This window comes from Rhinolophus sinicus, chromosome 4 (assembly GCF_057876585.1).
Source record: "Rhinolophus sinicus isolate RSI-liver-muscle chromosome 4, RSI-T2T, whole genome shotgun sequence".
Classification (NCBI taxonomy): Eukaryota; Metazoa; Chordata; class Mammalia; order Chiroptera; family Rhinolophidae; genus Rhinolophus; species Rhinolophus sinicus.
In genome coordinates, this window is record NC_142504.1 from 95269919 (window position 1) to 95292675 (window position 22757).

Sequence of the window (22757 nt, forward strand, 5' to 3'; positions counted from 1 at the left end):
GTGAACCCTGTTGAAAGCCTGCAGAAGGATCTCCACCTGCTGGACTCCCAGGGCCTGGAGAATTTGAGATTTGACCATTATATGCTAACACATGTTGATGGCCATGTCCTTGCAGAGCTTATTCCCATGCCTATACGTCACCCCAGCCTTTCTGTCCCTCCTTCTCAGCTCTATCCTAACCTTTGCTCAGCTCAAGTTAGAAACCTAGGTTGTACTGATAAGATCTGAAGAGTGGATGGTCATTACTAGGGTTTCCAGATGGGAATTCCCGCCCGTTCTCAGGAATTTTTTTCCACTTTCCCATTTCCAAATCATGAGAAAAGTTGCTCGGGGAAATCGGGAAAATCGGCTCCTTGAACCCAGGTGGTTGGTAGTATCGGCTGTCACTTTGTGGAAACGATTCATCTTGGAGAACAGAAAACAGTTTATATCTCGGGATTCGGGAATAGAAAAGCAAAAACAATTCCTGAGAACGGGCGGGAATTCCCTCCTGGAAACCCTAGTCATTACCAATTCAATAATGTCTGGAAGGAAGGGTCAGTTAAGGGTCATTCATAGGGATACATGTTTTATGTTTTACAGCCCTTGGCTCATTTGACTAATAGTCTGGCACTTATCTTTTTTTCCTATGCCATGTCTCATCAGCAAATTATCTCCAATGTGCTATAAATCAGAGACATCATATTATAAAAGAAGGAGGATGTGCTTTGGGATAATACAGCTTTCACCCCAACAAATCTAGTACCCATCTGACACCATACATAGTTATTACAATATTATTGACTATATTCCTTATGCTATTCCCTACATCCCCATGGCTATTTTGCAATAACCAATTTGTACTTCTTAATCCTTTCCCCCTTTTTCACCGCCTCCCCCCCTCCCCCATGTGGCAACCATCAAAATGTTTTCTGTATCTATGAATTTGTCTCTGTTTTGTTGCTGTGTTTATTTTGTTCTTTAGATTCGCTATATAAGCAAAATCACATTGCTTCTGTCTTTCTCTGTCTGACACTCCACTCAGCACAATACCTTTCAGGCTCATCCTTGCCACTGCAGATGGCAAAAACCCATTTCCTTCCTTGGCCGAGCAATATTCCATTGTATATATGGCTTGCTGCCACCTGCCAGCTCCATTAAGGTTCAGCCACTGATAAAGCCTTGTGAGGTACATGAGTTGGGTGAGGTAGGGTCTCAGGGAGCCACGGGAGTGGAAAGAGTTGTGGTCACCAGGTTAATGTAGACTCTGGTTTGGTGCCAATGCTTAGCCTGGAGCTACTCAGCAGAAGGCTCAGAGCACACTGAGGCCAGTTGCTGCCCTGCCCGCCTGGGCCCTCAGACTCCAATAGTTTAAGAAAGCAGGTGGGGCTGGCTGCTCCAGAGAAAGTGCCTCGGGCATTGCGTGAGTTGGGTAGGGTGGAGTCCCAGCTGAGTCAGCAGGGTAGAGCAGTGGCACTCACCAGGCCAATCAGATTCAGATTTGGCCTATGGGGAGAGGGTTTAACACAGGAAAGATGGTGTCTGCCTGCTGGCTGCACAGGAGAAGGACCACACACAGGAAAAATGGTGACTGTCGTTCAGCCCTAACTCTGAAGCCACATACCTCAGTTTGACCCCCGTATACCTCTGATTCCTCCCACCCCCCTGAGTCATCATCCCTCTGCCGGAGCCCAGTGTGAGTTCCTGTGAGTGAGAGAGTCTGTTCATGGGCTACTAAAGAGGACATTTTGGTTTCCCGCAGCCTCTGTCCCACCCAGAGGGTCAGAATCCCTGCTGTTTTTCTCAGCCAGATATTACGGGAGCTCCTCTTCCCAGCACTGCTACTCCGGGCTGGGGAGCCTGGTGTGAAGCTGGGTTCCCTCTGCGGGGAACCCCTGTGGCTGAGACATCCCTCTTGGTTCTCATTCACCACATGGAGGTTTGGGGCCAGTCCATTGGTTTGGGGCCAGTCTCTGCCCTTCCTACCAGTCTAAGCATGGTTTCTTCTTTATATCTTTAGTTATAAAACTTCTGTTCAGCCACACTTCAGATGGCTCTTCAGGTTGATTGCTCTGTAATTTAGTTGTAATTTTAATGTGTTCATGGAAAGAAGCACGCACAGCATTGATCCATTTGGATCAATTGATCCGCCATTTTGGATCTCCCCAATATAGCTTTGGATTTAAATCCCAAATACATGTACTAGCTGTGTGACTTAGAAAATGTTATTTAACTTCCACAAGACTCCATTTCCCCAACCATAAAGTGGAGATACTTTCTATCTCATGAGGGAGTTGTGAAGATTAAAAGAAAAATTATCAAAAGTAGCAACCACTGCACTGGTCACCCAGGCAATTTTCAATGAATCATAATGTCCTCGCTGCCTCCTTAATGTATGCTGTGGCTGGCAGTGAAAGGATACCAAGGGGTTGGTGACTCCCTTTTCCATGTCTTCTTTCAACTGCCCCACTTGAAGCATCTCGTTCTGCCACTTTTCCATTTTCAAAACTCAAGCTCAAACTCCATCTTATTTCAGCAACCCCACCCTGACCTTTCTTGCCTTATGTTCACAGTTAGACGCTTACAGTCTCCTACACTCTGCTCACACTGACGTCCATGTCTTATCCCTTGACCAAATTGTAGGTTCCTTGCAGGCAGGGACTAAGGCTTCCCGTAGTGTCTAGTCTAGAGCCCTAAGTGTTGTTTGGCTGTTTCATTACAGAGGAGCCAAGATGGAGCCACCTTCTCGAGGCACCTTCCCCAGGTGGAAGCTAGCCCTCAGGACTAGATGTGGGGAGAAAGTTACAGCTTTTACATTCTCCACCTCCTTTCTGCTGTATCCTGGCATTAATACCAGTTTCTGCATCATTTTTGGCAAAGTAATTTAGAGAAGCTAAAAAAGCCCAGTTGAGCTTTTCTGAAGGCCGGAGGCAATGGAGATCAGCATGACTCCCTGTCTTTCTTGAACCAAACAAAATATTTTCACAGCACACATGAAATCTTTCCTATTTTTTGCTAACGTTCTTCAGGCCTAGTAAAGCTAGCCATCACACTCCTTGAATCAAAATAAGCATCTGCCCTTTTTCTCTTTACCCCACACTTGCCCAGCATTTTTGAGTAACAATAAAGAATATGGTTATTTTCTTCATTAATCATATGATTCCATTGAGTGCTTTCTGGAGAGGATGCAAATAAATTACAACCTTAACTTTACCCATTATTATTGATTAAACACAGAGACACATAAAATATGTAAAGTTGACTGTTATGTTCTAATATTGTACATGATAGTTGGAGGCATAAAATATGAATACCTAAATACTATATAGGATCAAAGACATTTGATAAAGGGAAACTGAGTCACGTTTATCTGGGAAGCGGAAAGGGTCATTTTTACTGGTCTAATTAAGAAAACAAGAAAGAAAACGAAGCCCTCCCAGAGGAAATGTGCCTTTAACTGTCTCTTTAGCTTGTGGTATAACAGACTATGATAGTAGTTAAGAAAGTCAGGGACCCTCTCCCTAAGGAAGCATTGTATATCTATAGACTCATGTGTGATTGTACTTGAAATTTTAGAGAATCTGTAGACCTGCTGAAGTCCATCCACAGACCATGAGCCCTAATTTAAGACCTTTGAGGCACTGGTGACACATAAGAAAGGTCGGAGAGGACAGTAGAGAGGGGCGATGTAGTCAGAGATGTTATAGCCACACGGGTAAGAAGGCCTTTGGGTCAAGACTCCTAGCCCAGAAACACCATGTTTACCTTTCGCGATTCTGCTTCTTTAGCTCCAGGTCTAGGCTGTGTCAAGTCCATTGCTGATCAGTTGTCCTGGGGACAGTGTATGCAAGCTTTGAGAAGTATCACTAAGGAAACCTTCTTTGCTCTTTTCCAGCTCCTCACAGCCAGTGACCTTGCAGCCAGTGACCTCAAAGGATTTCAGCCACAGGTAAGTTCCACTGATCTTTTTATGAAGTTTGGGAGATTGAAATGTCCCATACTTTGGTCATGAGCAAACAAAGTTGGCACCAGGGCAAAACCCCCCACCTTGGATTTCCAGCTTCTCTGACTCATTTGTTAAATGCCAACTTGAACAATGGCCTTTTTCTTCTCTCTCAATATTTTATAGTGGGAGGAAAAGATAGACCAAGATGCACTTGAAATGTGTGGTGGTAGGTGACTTAGCTTAGAAAAGGGTTAAACTAAGGCGGCAGAGGGTTGGGTAGGGCTGGGTTTCTCCCCTGTATTTCTCTTTTGGGGGGACAAGATGGTCATGTTTCTGTAATCTTTGTGTGCACATGCCTTGCAGTCACCAGTCTGGTGGCCTGGTTAATCTCCAACTCCTACAGAGACAGATGGTTGAGCTGTGCTGATCTTGGTTAGTTTTGCTGATCTTGGTTGGGAAATGGGCCACTATTCTCTCTGGCCAGAATGCTGTTTGGCGGTCGCCATGAGCAAACCGCAGAGAGGGTACAGACAAGGGCTCTCTGGGGACCTCTTTGGCAGTGGGGAAGATGGAAAATCACCCTCGTCTCTGGAAGGGCACTTACTGTTTACACACATACACATAAGCACCAATACACATTCACACCAGACACACAGAAGTCCCTGTGTTCCCCAGGGACCCAGAGCAGACAGAGCATGTATCTAAAGAGAGGGAAATCCAAGAGTGAGAGTTGTAGTGCTGTGTACTTGCTCCCGTCCCCCTTTCCGCCTGAACCTTTCTGTCCCTCCTCAATTCAGGGCTGCCTTACGGGGAGATTACAGGGAGATACATCTGAGCTCCTGGCAGAGAACTTCTGTGGGTAGAGCAATTAATTTTCGAATATCAAGGATTGCATATATTTGGGAATGTTTTCTTCTTTAAATATCTTTCACATCCAAGAGCTCACTGTGCCCTCACTTCACTTCTATGTGGGGTATATCTTGTGAGCTCCTTGTACTGCTGGGGAAACTGAGGACCAGAGTCCTGATGAGAAGTGGCCTCGAGTCATACAGAGAGCTAGGGACAAGGACGGAGAGTGGGGAATGAGAGGCTCCAGGGAGAGAATGAACAAAATAACAGGCCCCATTGGTGAGAGTCAAAGATAAATCCTTGTTCCAGTTTGGGGGTGTTTGGATCACAGCCTTTTGATCCTTCTGCCTGGGATAGAATGAGGTTTTAGAACAGGTCATCAGCAAGCCTATTTGACAACTATGGAAAATGGGTAATTAATTAAAGTACTTATTCACATCGTCACACAAACTTCCAGGGGAGCTCAGGGAAGGTAAAACAAAAACAAAAGAAAATCAACATTTGCCCATATCCCACCCACCTCCCCACTTACCTCACGCACAGCAGCCTCTCAGCTAAAGATTTATTTTTGTCTGAAGATTTATAAAAATAAAGGGAAAAAGGGCTCTGCATGATGCCGTTTTGGGGCTTGAAAAGGGCACATAGTGGAGGCTGAGTTGATGAGTTTATGGAAGGTGCCTGTGTGTGTGTGTGTGTGTGTGTGTGTGTGTGTTTTGTCATTGTTGCTTTCTGAGGCGATCATATTCTCTCCATGTTTGTTGAGCCACATTTTTAGATTTTACGTATAAAATGAACTGTAAAGGGATGCGAAAGTCTGATGTATTTGGGATGCATCCATAACATTCGAGGCCATGATCCTAGAAAGGCAGCTTCCCTGCTCCCCCCACCCCAACACGCCCACAGTTGCTGGTACAGATGGCTCATTCCCCTGGTTCTGTCTGACCTTTCCACATTATTCCATTTGTGTGTCATCCCCCCAAGGCTGGAAGCATAAATCCATATTTTGCACTCCTCAGGATGTGTGTTCTTGAGGCCAGGAAGCGCTGGGAATCTCGTGGCCGACGAGCCATGCCCAGATCAAAGTTAATTCTCCAGTGTTATTCCTTAATCAGGAAGGCCCTGGTGTGTGTCAAGTCAACACCACCCTTTGGGTGCTTTTCCACATCGAAACAGAATGCTGCCCATATGCTTTGGGCTGCCACCCCCACCCCCACCCCCAGCTTCACAGCACCAAATTGTTGGCTTCTGTTGTTATTTTCCCCTTCTCTCATTGGGTTTCAGATGAAACTGAACCCCACACATCCCGTTGTCCCCAGTCATTCATGGGTGTGTTCCCTTCCGGGAACTGTGACTGACTTTCAGGAGGGAAACTCAACTGAGGACCCCTCTCTGGGGTAACTAATCAGGCCTGTCCGCTTTCACAGAGTCCACACTTACTATTTGCCAGTAAAAGGTCTGTGTGTTTTTCTGCTTTTTGTTTTTTGTTTTCCCTTAATGCCTGATCCTGCTGCAGTCTCTTAGGGAGAAGAGCCATGATTTCCTCACTAATCTTTGATGACTCTCAGCTTTGAAAGAGTGGCCAGGGGAAACTGTATTGGGATGCACTGATGTTTCGTTGTCTGCCTTCCTTTCTGCATCCAGGTAGAAGGAGGAAGGCAAGGAAGTGCCTATTGGCCTTTCTCACCATGATTGTTGGTCTGCAAAGTAACGATGCTCATAAGTGGAAAGAAACACATTACTCTAAAGGTGGAACCTGATGGCTGATGCTAAGGTTCTAAGGCTTGCAGTTCTCTGTGGGAGTACTTCCCAGGCTGGTGAGCTTGGCCTCTGGACTACGCAAGGTAGAACCTTCTTCTAGAGTCAGGGCTGGGGCTGATAGGTGGCTACTATTCTCAGCCAGTTTTAAAGGTACAAATGGAAAAGTTTCTGAAATTCACACTTAAACTTTCCCTTTGGTCCCCCTCCCCCACCCCAAAACATATCTTTCATCTTCAAGATCCTGTTTTTCTTGCCTTTTGAGGGAACAGACACCCTTGAGTCCCTGCTTTCTGGTTTTCGGGTGACTGGAAATGAATATCCTCTTTTCCCTTTGCCAGACCATGCCTCTCCACCTCCAAAAAGGACTGAAAATAGACATTTTATTCCCTTTCATAGAAGCCCAACACTCACATGCTTTTCTCTCCATGTTTCTTTTTATTCCATCTTTCCCCTGATTGTATTATAAAAGCTATACTTGTTCACTGTAGAAATTCGGAGTGAGTAAAGGTGGTCAAAAAGTACAAACTTCCAGTTGTAAAATACGTAATTCCTGGGCATGTAATGTACTTTCTGCAGCTGATCTAACTGGCCCTATTCTTAACTACAGTGACTGTAGTTAATAATACTGTATTGTATATTTGAAAATTGCTACAAGAATAGATCTTAAAAGTTCTCACCACAAGAGAAATAATTTGTAACTGGGGTGGTGATGGATGTTAATTATAAAAACTGTTTGTTTGTTTGTTTTCAAAGGAAATTTGGAAAACACAGAAAAACTTAAGAAAAAAAAAATCTCCTGTGATTTCCCAGAAATATAGATAATGGCATTTTGAGGAATAGTCTTGCCATCTTTGTTGTACATAGACATACATGGATGGATTTTTTAAAAGTTGACATCCTATTTTTGATGCTTTTTTTGTTACCTTCTTTCTTGTTTGTTTGCATGCTTCCCATGTCACTGGAAACTCTTCTAGCAGCTGGCTATTTTTGTCTGGTTGCAAGTACCATCATTTATTTACCACTCCCCTCTTGTTAGACATTCCATTCCTTTTGCAGGCTGAGCTCTGCAGGAGCAATCCAAGGCAAATGCTAGATCCAGGCCCCACATCTAGGATACAAATAGCATCCAAGGCTTCTTGGCACTTATTTCTTCTTTGTTTCTTAGTTCCCACAGGGATTCAAAGTTTGCTTAAACTTTGCAGTAACGTGTCCATGTGGGTATGCCCACGGGTATTTGTGCACATGCTTACAAGGGCCCAGCTGGGGATGTGGTGAAGAAATAACCACACTGGTGCATGGAAAGTGACCTTTCAAAGACCCATCACCCACTGACTAAAGGACTTGTTCCTCTCCTACTTTATCAACTCTCCATTGTCTCAGAGAAGAGGCTACTTCTTTTAGGAAAAATGAAGTTTTACTTCAAGTGTGCCTCATGATAGGATTTTAGGGAATAAGTGCTGTCTTATAAAGAGTGGCCGTTTGTAAGGAATTTCTAAAATGTCCGTTGCTATTATGGCCAAGGATACATTGTAGTGAAGGGTGGAAGAGAGTAAATCAGGACACACAGGAAAACATTTTTCAATGTGGAGAGAACCAGGCATTTAGTCACTGAGTTGCCATTTCATTCAAAGGCCACCAGGGAGACCATTATGCACGGCTTCCTGCTGTGCCCAGACTCTTCCCTCAGAATTTGACAATTCTGGAATGTTCTGCCACTAATCTTAGCTCTGTGACCCTGGGAAAATTACCTAATGTCTTTAATCCTCATTTTCCTTATTAAGCAAAAAAGTTGTGCAGTTTACCTCCTAGGTTATTGTGAGACTCAAAGGAGACAATGCATGTTGAAAACAACCTAGCACAATGCCTGCCACACACAGTGAATTTCATTTCTTCTTCTGCTAGGGATGTACTGGTTAAATTATTTAAGGAGAAATTGTATCTATCTAGGGCAAGCAGGAAAGTCTTCCAGGTGGAGGTGTCATTGTACCTGGGCCAAGATAGATAGGTGAGAAGGAAGTGAGGGGAAGCCTGGATGAAGGCCAAAAAAAGGTGGAGATGCTGGGGTGTGCTGTGTAGACTTGGAGTGGTCTAATTAACCTGGTTCCGAGGTAGGATGGTGGGAAATTAATTGCAAATTAGGTTGGGGCCAAATTGCAGAAGTTTTTAAAAGTCTGTATAAAGAATTGAACTTTTTTTTTTAAATTAACTATTATTGGGGTGGCTGGATGGCTCAGTTGGTTAGAGCGCGAGCTCTCAACAACAAGGTTGCCAGTTCAATTCCCGTATGGGATGGTGGGCTGTGCCCCCTGCAACTAAAGATTGAAAACGGGGACTGGACTTGGAGCTGAGCTGTGCCCTCCACAACTGGATTGAAAGACAACAACTTGGAGCTGATGGGCCCTGGAGAAACAGTGTTCCCCAATATTCCCCAATAAAACTTTATAAAAAAAAAAATTAACTATTATTGAAGTTTTCAAACTTACCCCAAAGAAGGCATAATTGTATAATAAACCTCCGTATATTATCCGACTTCTATTATGCATTATCCAACTTCAATGGTATGCTGCTAAAAAAAAAGCCCTGATTTGCATAGCATTTGCCCATTTCTGTGGTGTAAATATCTCCACCACGACCAATTTTAAGCTGACAAAGGTTTTAACAACCTGTTTGCAGTCTGTGACAGTCATCTTTCTGCGGCTGATCTAACTGCCCCCTGAGCACACCTCCAGCCTCAACCGTCATTACCGTTTTCCAACCTTACTTCAGGTATATTCCCAGCTACTTTTGCTTTTAATTTTAATCTTGGGGGAATGTTAAATAAAATCCCAGTCATCATGTCATTTCACTTATAAATACTTCAGTAAACTTCACTAACTAATGAGAGCTTTTTAAAAAAAATACAAACACAATGCCATTATCACACCTATCAAGATGAACAGTAATTCCTTAATATTTTCTAGTACCCCATCCATATTCAGATTTCTCTGATTATGGTAACATGTCATTTTACAGTTGATTTGTTTGAATAAGGCTCGAGTTCTGATTTTAACATCCATCTGAAGAAAATGGAACCATTAGAGGTTTGAGGATGGGCAACCATCAGAATTGTGATGAAAGAAGATTATGGCATAGATTATAGGGGTGATGAAATGAAGAGGGGGCCCGGCAATACTCCTGATACTTGGTCAACAGGAGAAGTACTAGGGGATGATGCTGGCCTGGTGTCCGTGGTGCTGTTACTGAGGGGACAGATGCCAGAGAAAGTCTGAGGACAGAATCATTGGACCCGGCAGCTGCTTGACTGATTGGAGAGACAGGGATAACCATTAACCAAGTAGGGGGCCAGAAAGCAGTGCAGGTTGAGGAGGTGTGGTGTTCAACCCTGGATTAAGAAAGATCATGGCACCGTGTTCAAAGGACGAGGGCTTTGTTCCTCCTAAAGAAATGCATGTTCCATTTACCTTGAGCCCCATACTCAGTTCTACTCCTAGATCATCAGGGGACATAACTATCTGCAAAATATCTTGGGCTCCATGAGTCTTAACCCAGTAGTTTTTAATGCAGGAACCCCAAATATTTTGTGAAGACGAGCTACATTTTAGAAAGGTCTGACCATGGAGTTTCTGAGTAGAACGAATCCTCGTTATGTTCATCTCCCAACAGAGAAGGCAGGCTGAAGCTGAGGCGGGACCATGGCAGTAGCCTATGGATTGATAATGTTCTGTGTTTTTGATTGCTTCCGATGGGGGCTCCTACATGGAGAAGCAGGACAGGTTGGAGAGTTAGCGGCTCTGACAAGTCCTGTGTTTTTACTGTGAAACCCCTGAGGTCCCAGGTTGCTTGTTCTTCTAGCGCTGATCAGGCGTTTTCCACAGAATCACCATTATCTGACTCTACTCCAAATGAGCACCTGCTGCCTACACGTTCAGTATCAACAGTTATAAAGACGGAAACGGAGCTCTGGATTTTCCAGAGCATTCAGCCCCTGCTGAGCTCAACAGGGGCTGGTGTTAGTACATCCGCACACTGCCGCGGGTTGAGTGTACATGTTCTGCGGACTTATGGCAACGGTGCTATATGCCAGATTGCAGTCTTTGAACTTCACATGCATTATGTCATTTAATTTTACAAGACCTTTGTGAAATCAGGAACATTATTATCCCCATATTACAAGTAAGCACAGAGCGGTTAGTCACAAAGTCTGTAAGTGGCAGAATTAAGATTTGAACTTAGACAGTCTGGTTCCAACATCTGTTGGATTCTTAACCACTTCTGGTATGCCACCTTGAACTAGAACATATCCCCACTGTTACGATAATTTACACCCAGGCTGACCCCTGATAAGACCGGACAAGCAGCCTCACCTTCACTTCAGTACATTGTATTGAGTTTTCTTGATCTTTGCCATGTCCCAGAAGAAAACAGTTCATACATCTCAGAGTAATAGACAGTATTAATGCTGAACATTTTGAATTCTTCCATTTTGGCAAAGAATTTCTGTTATTTTCATTCCCTTCTTCCCAGACTCCCAACGGGAGAATCATGGTGGTGGTTGCCCCTTCTACATAGGAGGAAAGAGTTGAGGCAGAGTGTGCGGACAGAGTCCCAGAGAGCAGTTTCCAGGCTCTCGGCCTCACGTGGAAAGGTGCTGGCTCAGGTAGTAGATGGCCATCAGCTGTAACCAGTTAGCCATTGGCCACTGATATAACTGCCGTGGCTAAGCTAGCAAGCGGATTGCAGCTAGCAAGTGGGATTATTGGTTGGCAGAGAAGCGGACAGAGGATTGTGCATCGTGTGGCTCCTGCTTCCTGTGTCTCCATCCCAGCCGCCAGCGAGACTATAGTGGTATGACTCCCCTATCCATGGCTCCATTGGTGTTCCTTTTTGGCCTCACCATATCCTGCGTTCTTGTGCGGGGAGCGGGACCAGAGACCCGGCATGACACAGAGGTAGGCAGTGTAGCCTCTCATCTAAGGCCCACAGCAATGAGAACACAGGTTGGCTTGTTTTGAATTCTCCACATAGTACCTATGATGCCATTTTGGGGAAGAACTACCCCAAAGCAAGACAGTGTATAAGTCCTGCTACTGGTGCTTGCTTACCCCCTCCCTCCATTTCAAAACAGAAAGAATGAGAGAGAGAGCACCCAAAGCAGTGGTCCACAACCTTGACTGCAGATGGGAATTATTTGGGGAGCTTATAAAAATTACAGGAGCCCAGGACTAACGCCATTAACTCAGTCTGGGTGTAGTCCAGATATCGGTGTTTCCAGACGCTCCCCAGGATCTAAATCAACTTCCTCATTTTGGGGGGAAAAAAAGACTACAGCACAAAGGAAGTCTTGAAGAGGCGAGCAGGGAAAGGGCCCCACATTCAATTAGTGTCTCCTCTGTGTCACGAATGTGCCATGTGCTTCACTTGTTCCCTGGCCTCTGAAGCCCCCCACAGCTCCCTTATCAGACATATTACTTCTCCCTTTTCACCAAGGAGGAAACCATGGTCCACGTGGAGGAAGTATGGCTAAGCATGGATTCTGTAAAGCCTACGCCTGTGCTCACACCCTGCTATTCCCACTCAACAGCTGATATTTTCCCAGTATTTTAAACTAGCGCATGGAGGTGTTTGGGGTTTATGTCCGCCTGTGCTTGACAGCTAGACAGTTTTTCTGGATTCTAAGAAATATCCCCCCAAAAATCCAGCTTTATGACACTAACCCAAGAGAGAATGTGTTTGGAACACACCACATCCCCTGACTTCAGGGCTCGTGAGGTTGATCCCAGGAGCCTCCTTGCTCAGTTTCTTCTTTGGTAAACTTGTGACTTTCCCTCAAAGCCGTCTTCAGGCTTCCCTTCTGTCAGCCGCCATGTTATCTTTGCTCCCTGGTTCAGTATTGTTCAGAGCGTGGACTGCAGACTAGTGCTGGCCTGGCAAGTGTGTGTTACTGGTCCACAGTGGGATAGATGCATTTAGAAACAGAATATTCAGAAACTTTTATAGCAACTTGATGTTTCTATAATATCCAAGCATGTGATCATTTTCCTACTAATATAGCTTTATAATATTTTACCAAAGTAACCATACAATAATATGGGTTGGGGGAAAAACATCTGGTTAGTCACCAAAAATCGTTCGAGAAGTTCTGTTCTAATTATGCAGTTTCTGAGTTTTACCAAAAGGGTACCGTGTTGCCCCAAAAATAAGACCTAGCCGGACAATCAGCTCTAATGTGTCTTTTGCAGCAAAAATTAATATAAGACCGGGTCTTATATTCTATAAGACCCGGTCTTATTTTACTATAATTATTATATTAATTATATTATATTAATTTTTGCTCCAAAAGACGCATTAGAGCTGATTGTCCGGCTAGGGCTTATTTTTGAGGAAACACAGTATGAGCTCCACTCGTGTTTTTGTTGGCCTTCTTCTGTGAGCTTGTGTGAATATATTTGTATTACGAATAATATTCCCCCTCAAAAAAGATGGCTCCACCTATAAAGGTGTCTTTCTGGCTACTTGTAGGATACCTGTCCAAAACATGAATCTTTTCCTATAATTCCTAAGGCAACCCACTTAACTGCTTTTCCTACTAAACAGTGACATCTGTGACAAGAGTAGAACATTTTTAACAAAAATATTTGCTCACATGCATACACATACCCAGCACCAAAACCCAATCTGATACTATTACTTTTTTTACATGATATCTGCAGCTTCATACTATAGGTATATCTTTTTTGCACTGCCTGCCTTAATAGTGTTGTTAGTGATATATATATATATCAGCATTAGTATTTGGTCCTGGAAAGAGAAGTTCTCCAGGTGTTTCCAGAGTGTCTGTCCTTTCAGTGGAATACTCTGGCGTCTTAAAGTTCTCCTGGGATACTAAATCTCTCTAGAATTTAGTGAATATTCTGTTTCTCCCACAATGTCCTGACCACCTTAGGGCCACATGCAGATTGGCCCAACTTTAAATAAATTAACGAACAGAAATTCACACCAGAGAAATTGCTAGACGGCAGGTGGGTCTTGGGAGAAGAGGGGTTATTCATAGGCAAAAAGATTTTTCCACTTTCTCAAAGGAATCAGCATAAGTTATCTCTAATAGTGCATGTAAACATGATTTAGCCTTTCAAAACCTGAATTAAGTTCAACTTTTCAAAATAGACGTATAAATGCAGTGAGGCCAACCAGTGGGGATTAACTTTTAATATCATCCTCTTCTCTTTCAACTATACTTTTCTCGCCTAAAACAAAAACAAAACAAAGCAAAAAACTTAGCAACAAGGCTATAGGATTAGATGATTTCTGTGATCCCTTGAGACTCAAAATGTTATTACTCTGTCACTTCTTCCACGATTCTTCATGTTTCAGTTTTCTACTCTTGTTTTTCTCTTCAGTCCTTTTTGTAAAGAGGCCTCAATTTGAGCTTTTTAAAAATCATCCTATAATTCTGCTCACTCAAGGCCTGGGGTCATTGACATTTTATATGATATTTCTCAAATATCTGTGTTGGTTATTGGATGGAACTAGTGTCAGATTTCCCATGTCTACATTTTAATATGATGCATATCTTTGTTCTGTACATTTTTAGGTATAGGAATGACTCACATACAGAAAATGCAAATTCACAAACCACCTGTAGGACTGGAAAGAAGGTATCTCCTTCATAATTTCTTTAAGTAGGATAGTTTCAAACCTACCTCCTAAGAATGAAGGCCGCCCCTCTCCAACACATGAGCAAGCTCGCTTTTGAAGTTCTTTGCAACCCTACTTGCCCAGTTCACATTTCTACCCTCATGTCTTCCCACCCATCTACCCTACCCCTTTCCTACCATCTTGCACCCAACAAAAAGGATCCATTGAGAGATGTTAGGAGACCCCCAAGAGAGGAGCCCCTCCTGGTGGAACAGCTTGCAGCTCTCAAGCAGCACCTTCCAGCCACCTGCTTCCTTATGTTTGGAGGCTGGATGAAGTCTCCAAACAGCTTCCACCACAGTTTTCTGGTATTTCCCTGATAATGACCATCCCCTCCCCCCTCTCCACTTGATCTTCCTTCTACATCTACCTTCCTAAAAAATGCGTCTCAGAGCCTCCACAGAACCATATTACCTATCGTACTTCCCCGAAAATAAGACCTAACCGGAAAATAAGCCCTAGCATGATTTTTCAGGATGACACCTCCTGAACATAAGCCCTAATGTGTCTTTTGGAGCAAACCTTAATATAAAACCCGATCTTATTTTCGGGGAAACACGGTACCAACAGGTGTCCCAAGCCAATAAAACGCACAAAACAAAAAGTAACTTGGTGGTGTCATTGTAATCTTTACCACCATATGTCATAAAAATTGATGCTCATTTAGTAACATAACCTAAATTTCTCCTACCCTGCTTTATCTAATCACTAACACAGAGAACATGTCCCATTGCTTTATAATTGAAGGGTTAAAAGCAGGGATTCTGGGCTCAAACTGCTACTGTTTTTCCCTGAAAATAAAACCGGGTCTTGTATTAATTTTTCCTCCAAACGATGCAGTAGGGTTTATGTTCAGGGGATGTCATCCTGAAAAATCATGGTAGGGCTTATTTTCCCATTAGATCTTATTTTCGGGGAAACACAGTAAGTTCAAATCACAGGTCTGCCCTGTACTTTGTGACCTTCATAAGTTATTGAACTTGTGGCTCAGATTCCTCATTAGTGAAAGAAGGATAACAACCTGGTGGGGTTTTGAGAAGGATTGAATAGACGGGTCCAAAGGACAGTGTCTGGCATCTGGTAAGCACTTCCTAAATGTGTTCTATAATTCTTATTATTTGTATAAGTTACATAATTGAAATTGAACCTGGACCAGTGAAGTTAGGGTAAGAGCACAAATTGCAGCTTCCCAAGACAATATGACTAGAATTTGGAATTATCAAAGAAGAAAAAAAAACAAAAAAACAGAAATCTAGGTCTTGCCCGTTCTTTCCTCCAGTTTGTTCATGCCACTTGCCAATTGAAATGAGCAATGGCACACACTCCAGCCCTGTGAGAACAACCCTCAAAGAGGGTGGAGGACAGACATGGGTGGGGATGAGTAAGGGAAGGATAGGGACGGTTTGACCAAGAGATGAGCATATCCACAACCGCCTTCATTGATCGCTCCCTTCCCTTATCACTGATGACCCTTTCTCATTAACATTTTATCTCTTTCCCATGGAAGATGACTAGCTTATAAAGTATTAAAAATGATTTTAAACAAATGTATCAAGAGCTTTTTCAACCACCAGTTGAAATCCAGAACAGCATGAGGGTTCTGGATTTCGAGGGACATCAGACTGAGATGGCACCTGCAGAAGGGAGCCATCCTGGAGGCACGACTCTTGTCTCCAGGTAGCCATCCATCACCCACATGCTGACAGGGCAAGTAACGTGCTGATGGGAATGAGACGTCTGTGCCCAGATACCAGCCATGTCTGTACTGTGAGAAAACACAGCTGGCCACCTTTGGCTTCCTCGCCCTTCATCTGGGTAGGAACAGAAATGCCGAAGTAGGGAAAGGGAGGATGAGCATTGCTTAAAAAAAGAATCTGCATGCTTCCAGTCAAAAGTAGATGCTCAGTAAATATTTATAGAACCCATACTAGGGATGCATGTATACCAAGAGTGAAAACAGATCTGATACTTTCCTAATGCCTTCTGGCCTTGCGGTTATAATGAAGATGTCTCTATTACTTGTCTTATTTTGGGAGCTAACAAGTTTTGTAAGCCTTTTTCAGGGCAACCAGATCTTAGGAGGCTTATGTGTCTTTCACCATTATTCTATGGTGTTTATAGTAGGAGTGTTCAAGTACCTCTGGATTTGAGACTAGAAATACACAGCTTTGAATTAAATCAAAGTTTAATTCACCCACCTCCAATCTATTGCATCATTGGCATCTTGTGAAAGGTGACTAAGGCATGGGGTCCTAAGAGAAGTAGGGAGAATGCTGTTAAAAGAAACGCCTGTGAAATTTCAGCCTGCCGGCGTCTGGAGAGACAGCGCGTTTCATTCTCAGTAAACTCCAGCAGAAAGGAGCAATCAGCTACACGGGAGCTGGACAAATTAAACGGCTGAGTATGATTTCAAAGGAGAGCTGGGGCCGCATCAGAAATTCACCATCAGCTGTAATAACGCCAATTACTTTGCCAATTGCAGATTCCATCGTGATGTGTTTAGTGCAATCAGGCATCGGACTCTTGCAGGGGCCTGATGGGTTTTGTTTACTCTGAATGTGCGCGTCTGCTGCACCCAAAGGCTTAGAGCTCTGAGCAGCCTCCTCTCGTCCAGATTCATACACAGCTGAGGGAGATTATCTTGAGATGGAGACAGGAGCAGGCTGGGCAGATCCTGCTCCCCTTTCACTGGAGCATGCCCAGGATTTAAATACAAAGAGCACAGCTGGGTGTGGTAGTTCTTAGTGATGTGGCGATTTGCTGAAAACCTCTCTCTATGTATATTACCCAACTAGTATTTCTTGATTACGAGTAGGGCTTCTTGGCATGTTGGAGCGTTGGACAGATCACCATTAAACGATAATAACAAACATGAGGCTCTGGGAGGAGAGAACTCGCCAAGAGTTCATTAAGCCTTAAATACTGACAAATGGGGACGGGGTGGCGGGGGTGAAGTACAAGGGCTTTCATTGTCCCCTTTGAGAATCATTTGGTTAGATGTCAAACATACAGATCATATCAAATATGGGAAGAGATCCTCAGAGAGGGCGATATCCCTCCTCCCCCCAACATTTTAACAGGGGAAAGAAAATTTGGAAAGTGTACAGGAGCATTCATTTTCTATTTACATTTGGCTCTGTAGAAATGAATGGGTGTGTGGCTCCAGCTACACTGAGGAGTGAGCTGTGATTGTTCATTTACACTCTCAATTGAGGAAGGCTCTAATCATGGGCATTTACTGAGCGCTTGGGCCTGACTGACAGCTGGCATGGAAGCTGTATCTGTGGCTGCTGGGCATGCAGATGAAGAGTTAAAGGCTGATTTGATTCCACTTGTGCTCAGCTGTCATCTGAGGCCAGAGCCTGGAGGAGAATGGGAAGCTGTTCTCTTCCCTCGCTTTGTGACAAGCAACCTTTGTGTCATCTTATTTTTTTTAACCTGCCTCTTCCTCCTTGGAGCAGACGATGCAGCCCCTTCGCCTGGGGAAGAAAGGATTCTTCCGAATTCAAAGGCAGCTGCCAGTGCTTCCAAGTGAGTGGCTCATCGGCTCACAAGCCCTCCCATTCCCAGCTGCTGCTGAGGACTTTCTGCTCACAAGAACAGCATCAGGGCAGGTCCTCTTTTCTATAGGAAGGCAGGCATGAGATCAGGCAGGGGCAGGGGATAGGTCCATAGCATCTCAGGTTAGTGTGGCAGGGCTCAAGCTATGGGCTTCTGCAGCATTGCAGCTAAGTCATTTCAGAAGCGTGTGTGTACGTACACGCCTGTGTGTATACATGTGTTTATTTCCCCTAAAAGAGGTACTTCAACCAGTGCATTTGGTTTGACACCAGCCATTTTGCAGGCGGCAGCTGTTCAGATAATGTTCCTGGCTCTCAGATAAGAGGCAGAGCTTGTCTCCTTCGAACCCCCGGGGACAGAAACGGCCTCGGAAATCATGAGATAACATAGGAAGCATTAAGTGGAGGTGAGGGCATCAAATCACGCCATGTGTACATCAGTTAGTCCACCACCAGTGGCCAAGGCAGCTGCCACATCTGGTCTCCTTGTCAGCATGACTTGGACAGCATTCAGAGATCTCCTTGTCTGTGGGGAGATTCACATGTTCACCTGTGAACTCAGAGCACGGCTCTGGCTTGGTGACACAGCCTCCACCACGACGAGCAGGGTATTCCAAGGTGCGTGCGTCCAAAGCATTCTCACTGGTCTGTGATGGTGAGTCTGCCCCCTGGAGACTGGGTCCATCTCAGTATCACTGATGTAGCTCAGCGGTGAAAATAAACTCTCTCTCTCCTCTGGCAGCAAATACTCTTCCCCCATTTTCCTCTATAATATCTTTAAAAATGTACATGTCACAAACAGTCCAGCATTTTAAGAAACTTGGATCTTGAGCCAATCTTACTGATTCCTCTTTCCTTAAATATGAATCAGTCTAAATGAGCTAATTAGGATGTCGACATATTAATGCATCTCCACAAGGTACCGGACAATTTACCAAAAGTTATGGCCAGAGAGACTTTTTAAGAAGGTATTTTATTCCGTGCACTTGTGGAATGAATAGGGTCATGCTGTAAACCTATACACAGGGTACAAAACAATGAAAACAGTTTATATTTCTGTAGCAGTTTTATGTACCTTCTTATCCTGGGTAAGCACCAGAAATGTGAAATAAGAGAAGATAATAAACTCCATTTTACAGAAGAAAAATAGAGACTGAGGCAGATTGAATGATTCGCTCAAAGTCCTCAGCATTTTAGTGGTAAAGTGACAACAGTGATTCACCAAGACCTCAGTCTCTAAAACCCCTTTCCCTCTTTGTTCTTTGCTCTCTTGTCCACAGATGTAAGACAGAGGGTAGCCAGTATTGTGTACTGATGGCATCTCTATACATTTCTATTTTACCTATAGAAGAAGAGATTTAGAATTTCTGCGAAACTAATTGTTCCCCAAAGGAAAACAACCAATGGGAGTTGGTTGAAAGAGGTAGATTTCCAGTTTATTTGGGAAGAATTTCTCAGCAATGGAGGAGCTTGCTCTTGTGTGCCTCTTTAGCATCTGAGTAGCATCCGAAGGGAAGGCATTATAGCACAGGGGTTTCGGCAGGAGCAGGTACATGACGTGACATTGAAGCTCAGCGTCAGCACTTGCTAGCTCTGTGACCCTGTTCAAGTTAGATAACTTCTCTGAGCCTCGCTTTTCTCCTGCATGCAATGGAGGGAGCAATACTCAGCTCACCTGATGTAAGAATGATTCAGGACGTATGTAAGGGACCTAGCACTTTGCCTGGAACCACAGAATCGTAAGACCTCTCCAGCTTAGTGTTTCATTGCATCCCATGTGACTCCTCTGTCCCTGCCACCCTTTCCAAGCAAACACCCTCTGCACAGGTGAGAAACATCAGCCCAGAAGGTCCTTCCAATGGCAGCACTGGAGGCCCAGGGAGCCCTGGTCCCCACTCCCAGGGTCCTGGCCCAGAACCTTTGAAAACTCACTTTAGATTCAGAAACCAGAAGGTCATTGGAAAAATGGAATTGTAATCTCCTCAGCAACTCTGACTAATTCACAAGTATGCCATTAGGGAAATAGTTTTCATGTTTGCCAAAAGATGATACATGGAAAATGTGTCAGTGATGAGGCTCTTGTTCATATAAAACTCCTTCCAGTCCATTATGCTGGACCCTGCTGGCATCTTGAAGAGGTCTTTCCAAAAATACATGACCTGGGTAATCTGAGTCCCTTAGTATGTCATGGGATCAGTGCCTAGGTGTGTGTCTCAGTTTCTTTATGGCCTCAGATGACAGCTTAGCACAAGTGCAATCCAATCAGCCTTTAGCTCTTTGTCTGCACCACAGCAGCCACAGATACAGCTGTCGGTCATGCCATGTGTCTCCGTTTCTTTACGTACCAAGGGGAGGGGTGTGCTTGAAGGAGGCCTAAGAAGCCTTCCAGCGCTAACATTTTCTCCTTTTCCATTCCATTTCATTCCTTTCCCTTCCTGTAGAGTTCAGACTTCCAGAGGCTGTAAAGAATACAAATGAAGGATTTTAAGAATAGGCAGAGCTCTTCCATAGCTCACTGCTTGGAGCATTGACTGCTTAAATCTTTATTTACTCTAAGATGTTCCTCAACCCACCTGGGTCAAAGCCTTCCCCTTGCATTTTTTGACGCTTGCATATTTTTCCTCGTTGGATAGTGTACTTTTCTATTCCTACGTAAAAGTGGTTTTAATTTAAAATACAAAGTGTGCTTAGACTCTGCAGCCTTCAGCTTGACACAGATGCCTTATGTAGGAGTATCCCTATTACCTTTCAGGTGTACCCGAGTCCTCATAAACGTCAGCACCCATCAGAGATAACGGAGAAGACCTCATCGGTGGGAGTTTTGTTAGCTTGGCAGCCACTTCTTTTGTAAGATTACTGAACCGAACCTCATATTACCATTATTGTTATTATTAGTTAAAAGAAAGCTAAATACTCTATTCGATGTCACACATAAATGACAGCTTCCTAAAGCCCCCAAGAGCTTCCCACTGAGCTCTTCCAAAGTGACCTCCTGACTCGTGGAGAAGGATCCACTCCCCCTGAAGTTAGCCGAGATTCTGGCTTACGGGAGCTCTCAGGAGCTCTTGCCAACTGAATGAATAAATTGGTTAATGAGTGGGTAGTGTTACCGTGTGGTATTAGGGAGGAATTGGGGGGAGATAGAATTGAGTGTGAATTTTGTTCTCCCTTTTAGTAGGTGTATGATCTTGAGAAAATTACTTCAGCTGTCTCCTTTGTCGAGGGGGGACATGAACTCCCTTTGAGTGTTACTGGAAGGGTTAGAAACGATCGATGTAAAGTGCCTGATACCAGGTAGGTGCCCATTAAAAGGAAGCTTTGTAAATCTCCTACCTCACGCAGTGCCTGGCGCCCAGTGGGCCTTTAGGAAGTGTTTGATGACTGAAGAGAGCCCAGCACCATTCATCTGAGGCCACAAGTCATTCACACACAGAAATTACATCGCCTTCATCTAATGGGCTGCTGTTCTCAGCTGGGGAAGTCCCCAGTCTCCTGGTTGGCACATCGGCCCAGCCAACCAGGCGAGTACAGCGCTCGCTGGCTATTCTGAGCATAAACAAGATTATCAGGGTGTTCTTTTCTTGACTAGACACTCCTACCCTTAGGGCAGAAAAGGCTGTTCTGACAGTGAGATGACAGAACAGAGGGTTTTTCCCTGTTCTCAGCTGCGTGAATGTGGTGGCAAAGCAGGATGGAATGTGCAAAGGCTGGGGCCTAGGGCCGTGACAGGCCTTCAGGATAAGAAGGCAGGAATAAGAACTGGCTATAGGATTTGTTGTTCTAGGGTGAGCACCCGGGGTGGGTACAATTCTCAAACCACTGATAAAAGGAGAAGGCACAGGCAGAAAATCGAATGATCCAGGGGCCAACGATGTCCAGGACGCCTTGGGCTTATCCAAGCAGGGGCAGAACAGAAGGATGTCAAAGGTCTAAACAGAGGTGGTCAAACAAAGATCACACAGAAGTGGCAGCAGAACATCCAATTGCAAATACCAGGAATTCAGGCTTCAAAACCTAAAGAAGGGCTCAGTAAGAGGATGATAAGGGTGCAAGACAGTAGAGCCAAACTAGAAAAGATCTGGACCAACGCATAAGAAATACCATTTTCTGGGCTCAGATAAGGAACTTACACGTCAGAGGAGCGTCCAGTCTCCATCCCAGATGAAAGGCAGTCCAAGCCCCTTCTTCAGTGGAAGAGTCCAGAGTTCTGGTCCTGCTCTGCCAGGAAAGATGATCAGTTTCTATACCCAGCTCCCATTGAGTGGAGTTGGATAAGTCCAGCCTGCAGCCTTCAGTTGGTGAGAAGTAAAGCTAATGCAACTCAAACCAAGGGTTTTATTCCCTTGTGAGCCAGGTAACGCTTCCAGTGTGAAGGTACCTTAACTTATCAAATGTCACATATGGGCCATTTTTAGAGCACACTCAAGGGTTTTGTTTGGGTCAGTCCTTGGAGGAACCTTTTTCCAGGATCCCAAGAAGTAGTGCTTCAAAGCTGATATTGTTCTCTCTATTATTTAGCTAAAGAGTTATCTTCCCTGAAACCTCATGAACTGAATTGGTACCAAAATGAATAGGCTCTCCATTGGTGCAAAATAGAAAGTTATATCACAGATAAAGGAGCTTTGTGCTTTTATTAAAACGGTGACAATCCGCCTGTTCATTTCCTCAGACTTACCTTGTCTACTCAAGGCCTAATGCCCCTCTATTATGTTTATCCTTTGTGTGGACTTTTATGAGCAGTGACTGTCATTGACATGGCCACTGAAGATTAATAACATTGATGCCACTGACAGCTTACCCAAGGGTTTGGAGCATAGAAACTGACTGATAGAAAATTGGAGCTTCAAGAAAAAGGTACAGAGAAATAGGGTCTGGTAATAGTTGACAACCAATCCTTCTTGAGGTGTCAAGTCAGCTCATTGCTTTAATTTTAAGAGTTCCATCTTGAGGACCAGAGAAATGGCTTGATC

At 44.1% G+C, this 22757-nt stretch overlaps 1 protein-coding gene across 2 annotated transcripts in view; it reads left to right on the forward strand.

The window, feature by feature from the left end:
- The window catches only part of SETBP1 (SET binding protein 1), a 346918-nt gene that overhangs the window by 176636 nt on the left and 147525 nt on the right, over positions 1–22757 (forward strand). For both annotated transcript variants that reach the window (XM_074340043.2, XM_019739686.3), the window contains exon 3: positions 3875–3928. In XM_074340043.2, coding sequence (XP_074196144.2) covers positions 3875–3928 — 54 coding nt within the window. The remainder of the gene's footprint in view (positions 1–3874; positions 3929–22757) is intronic.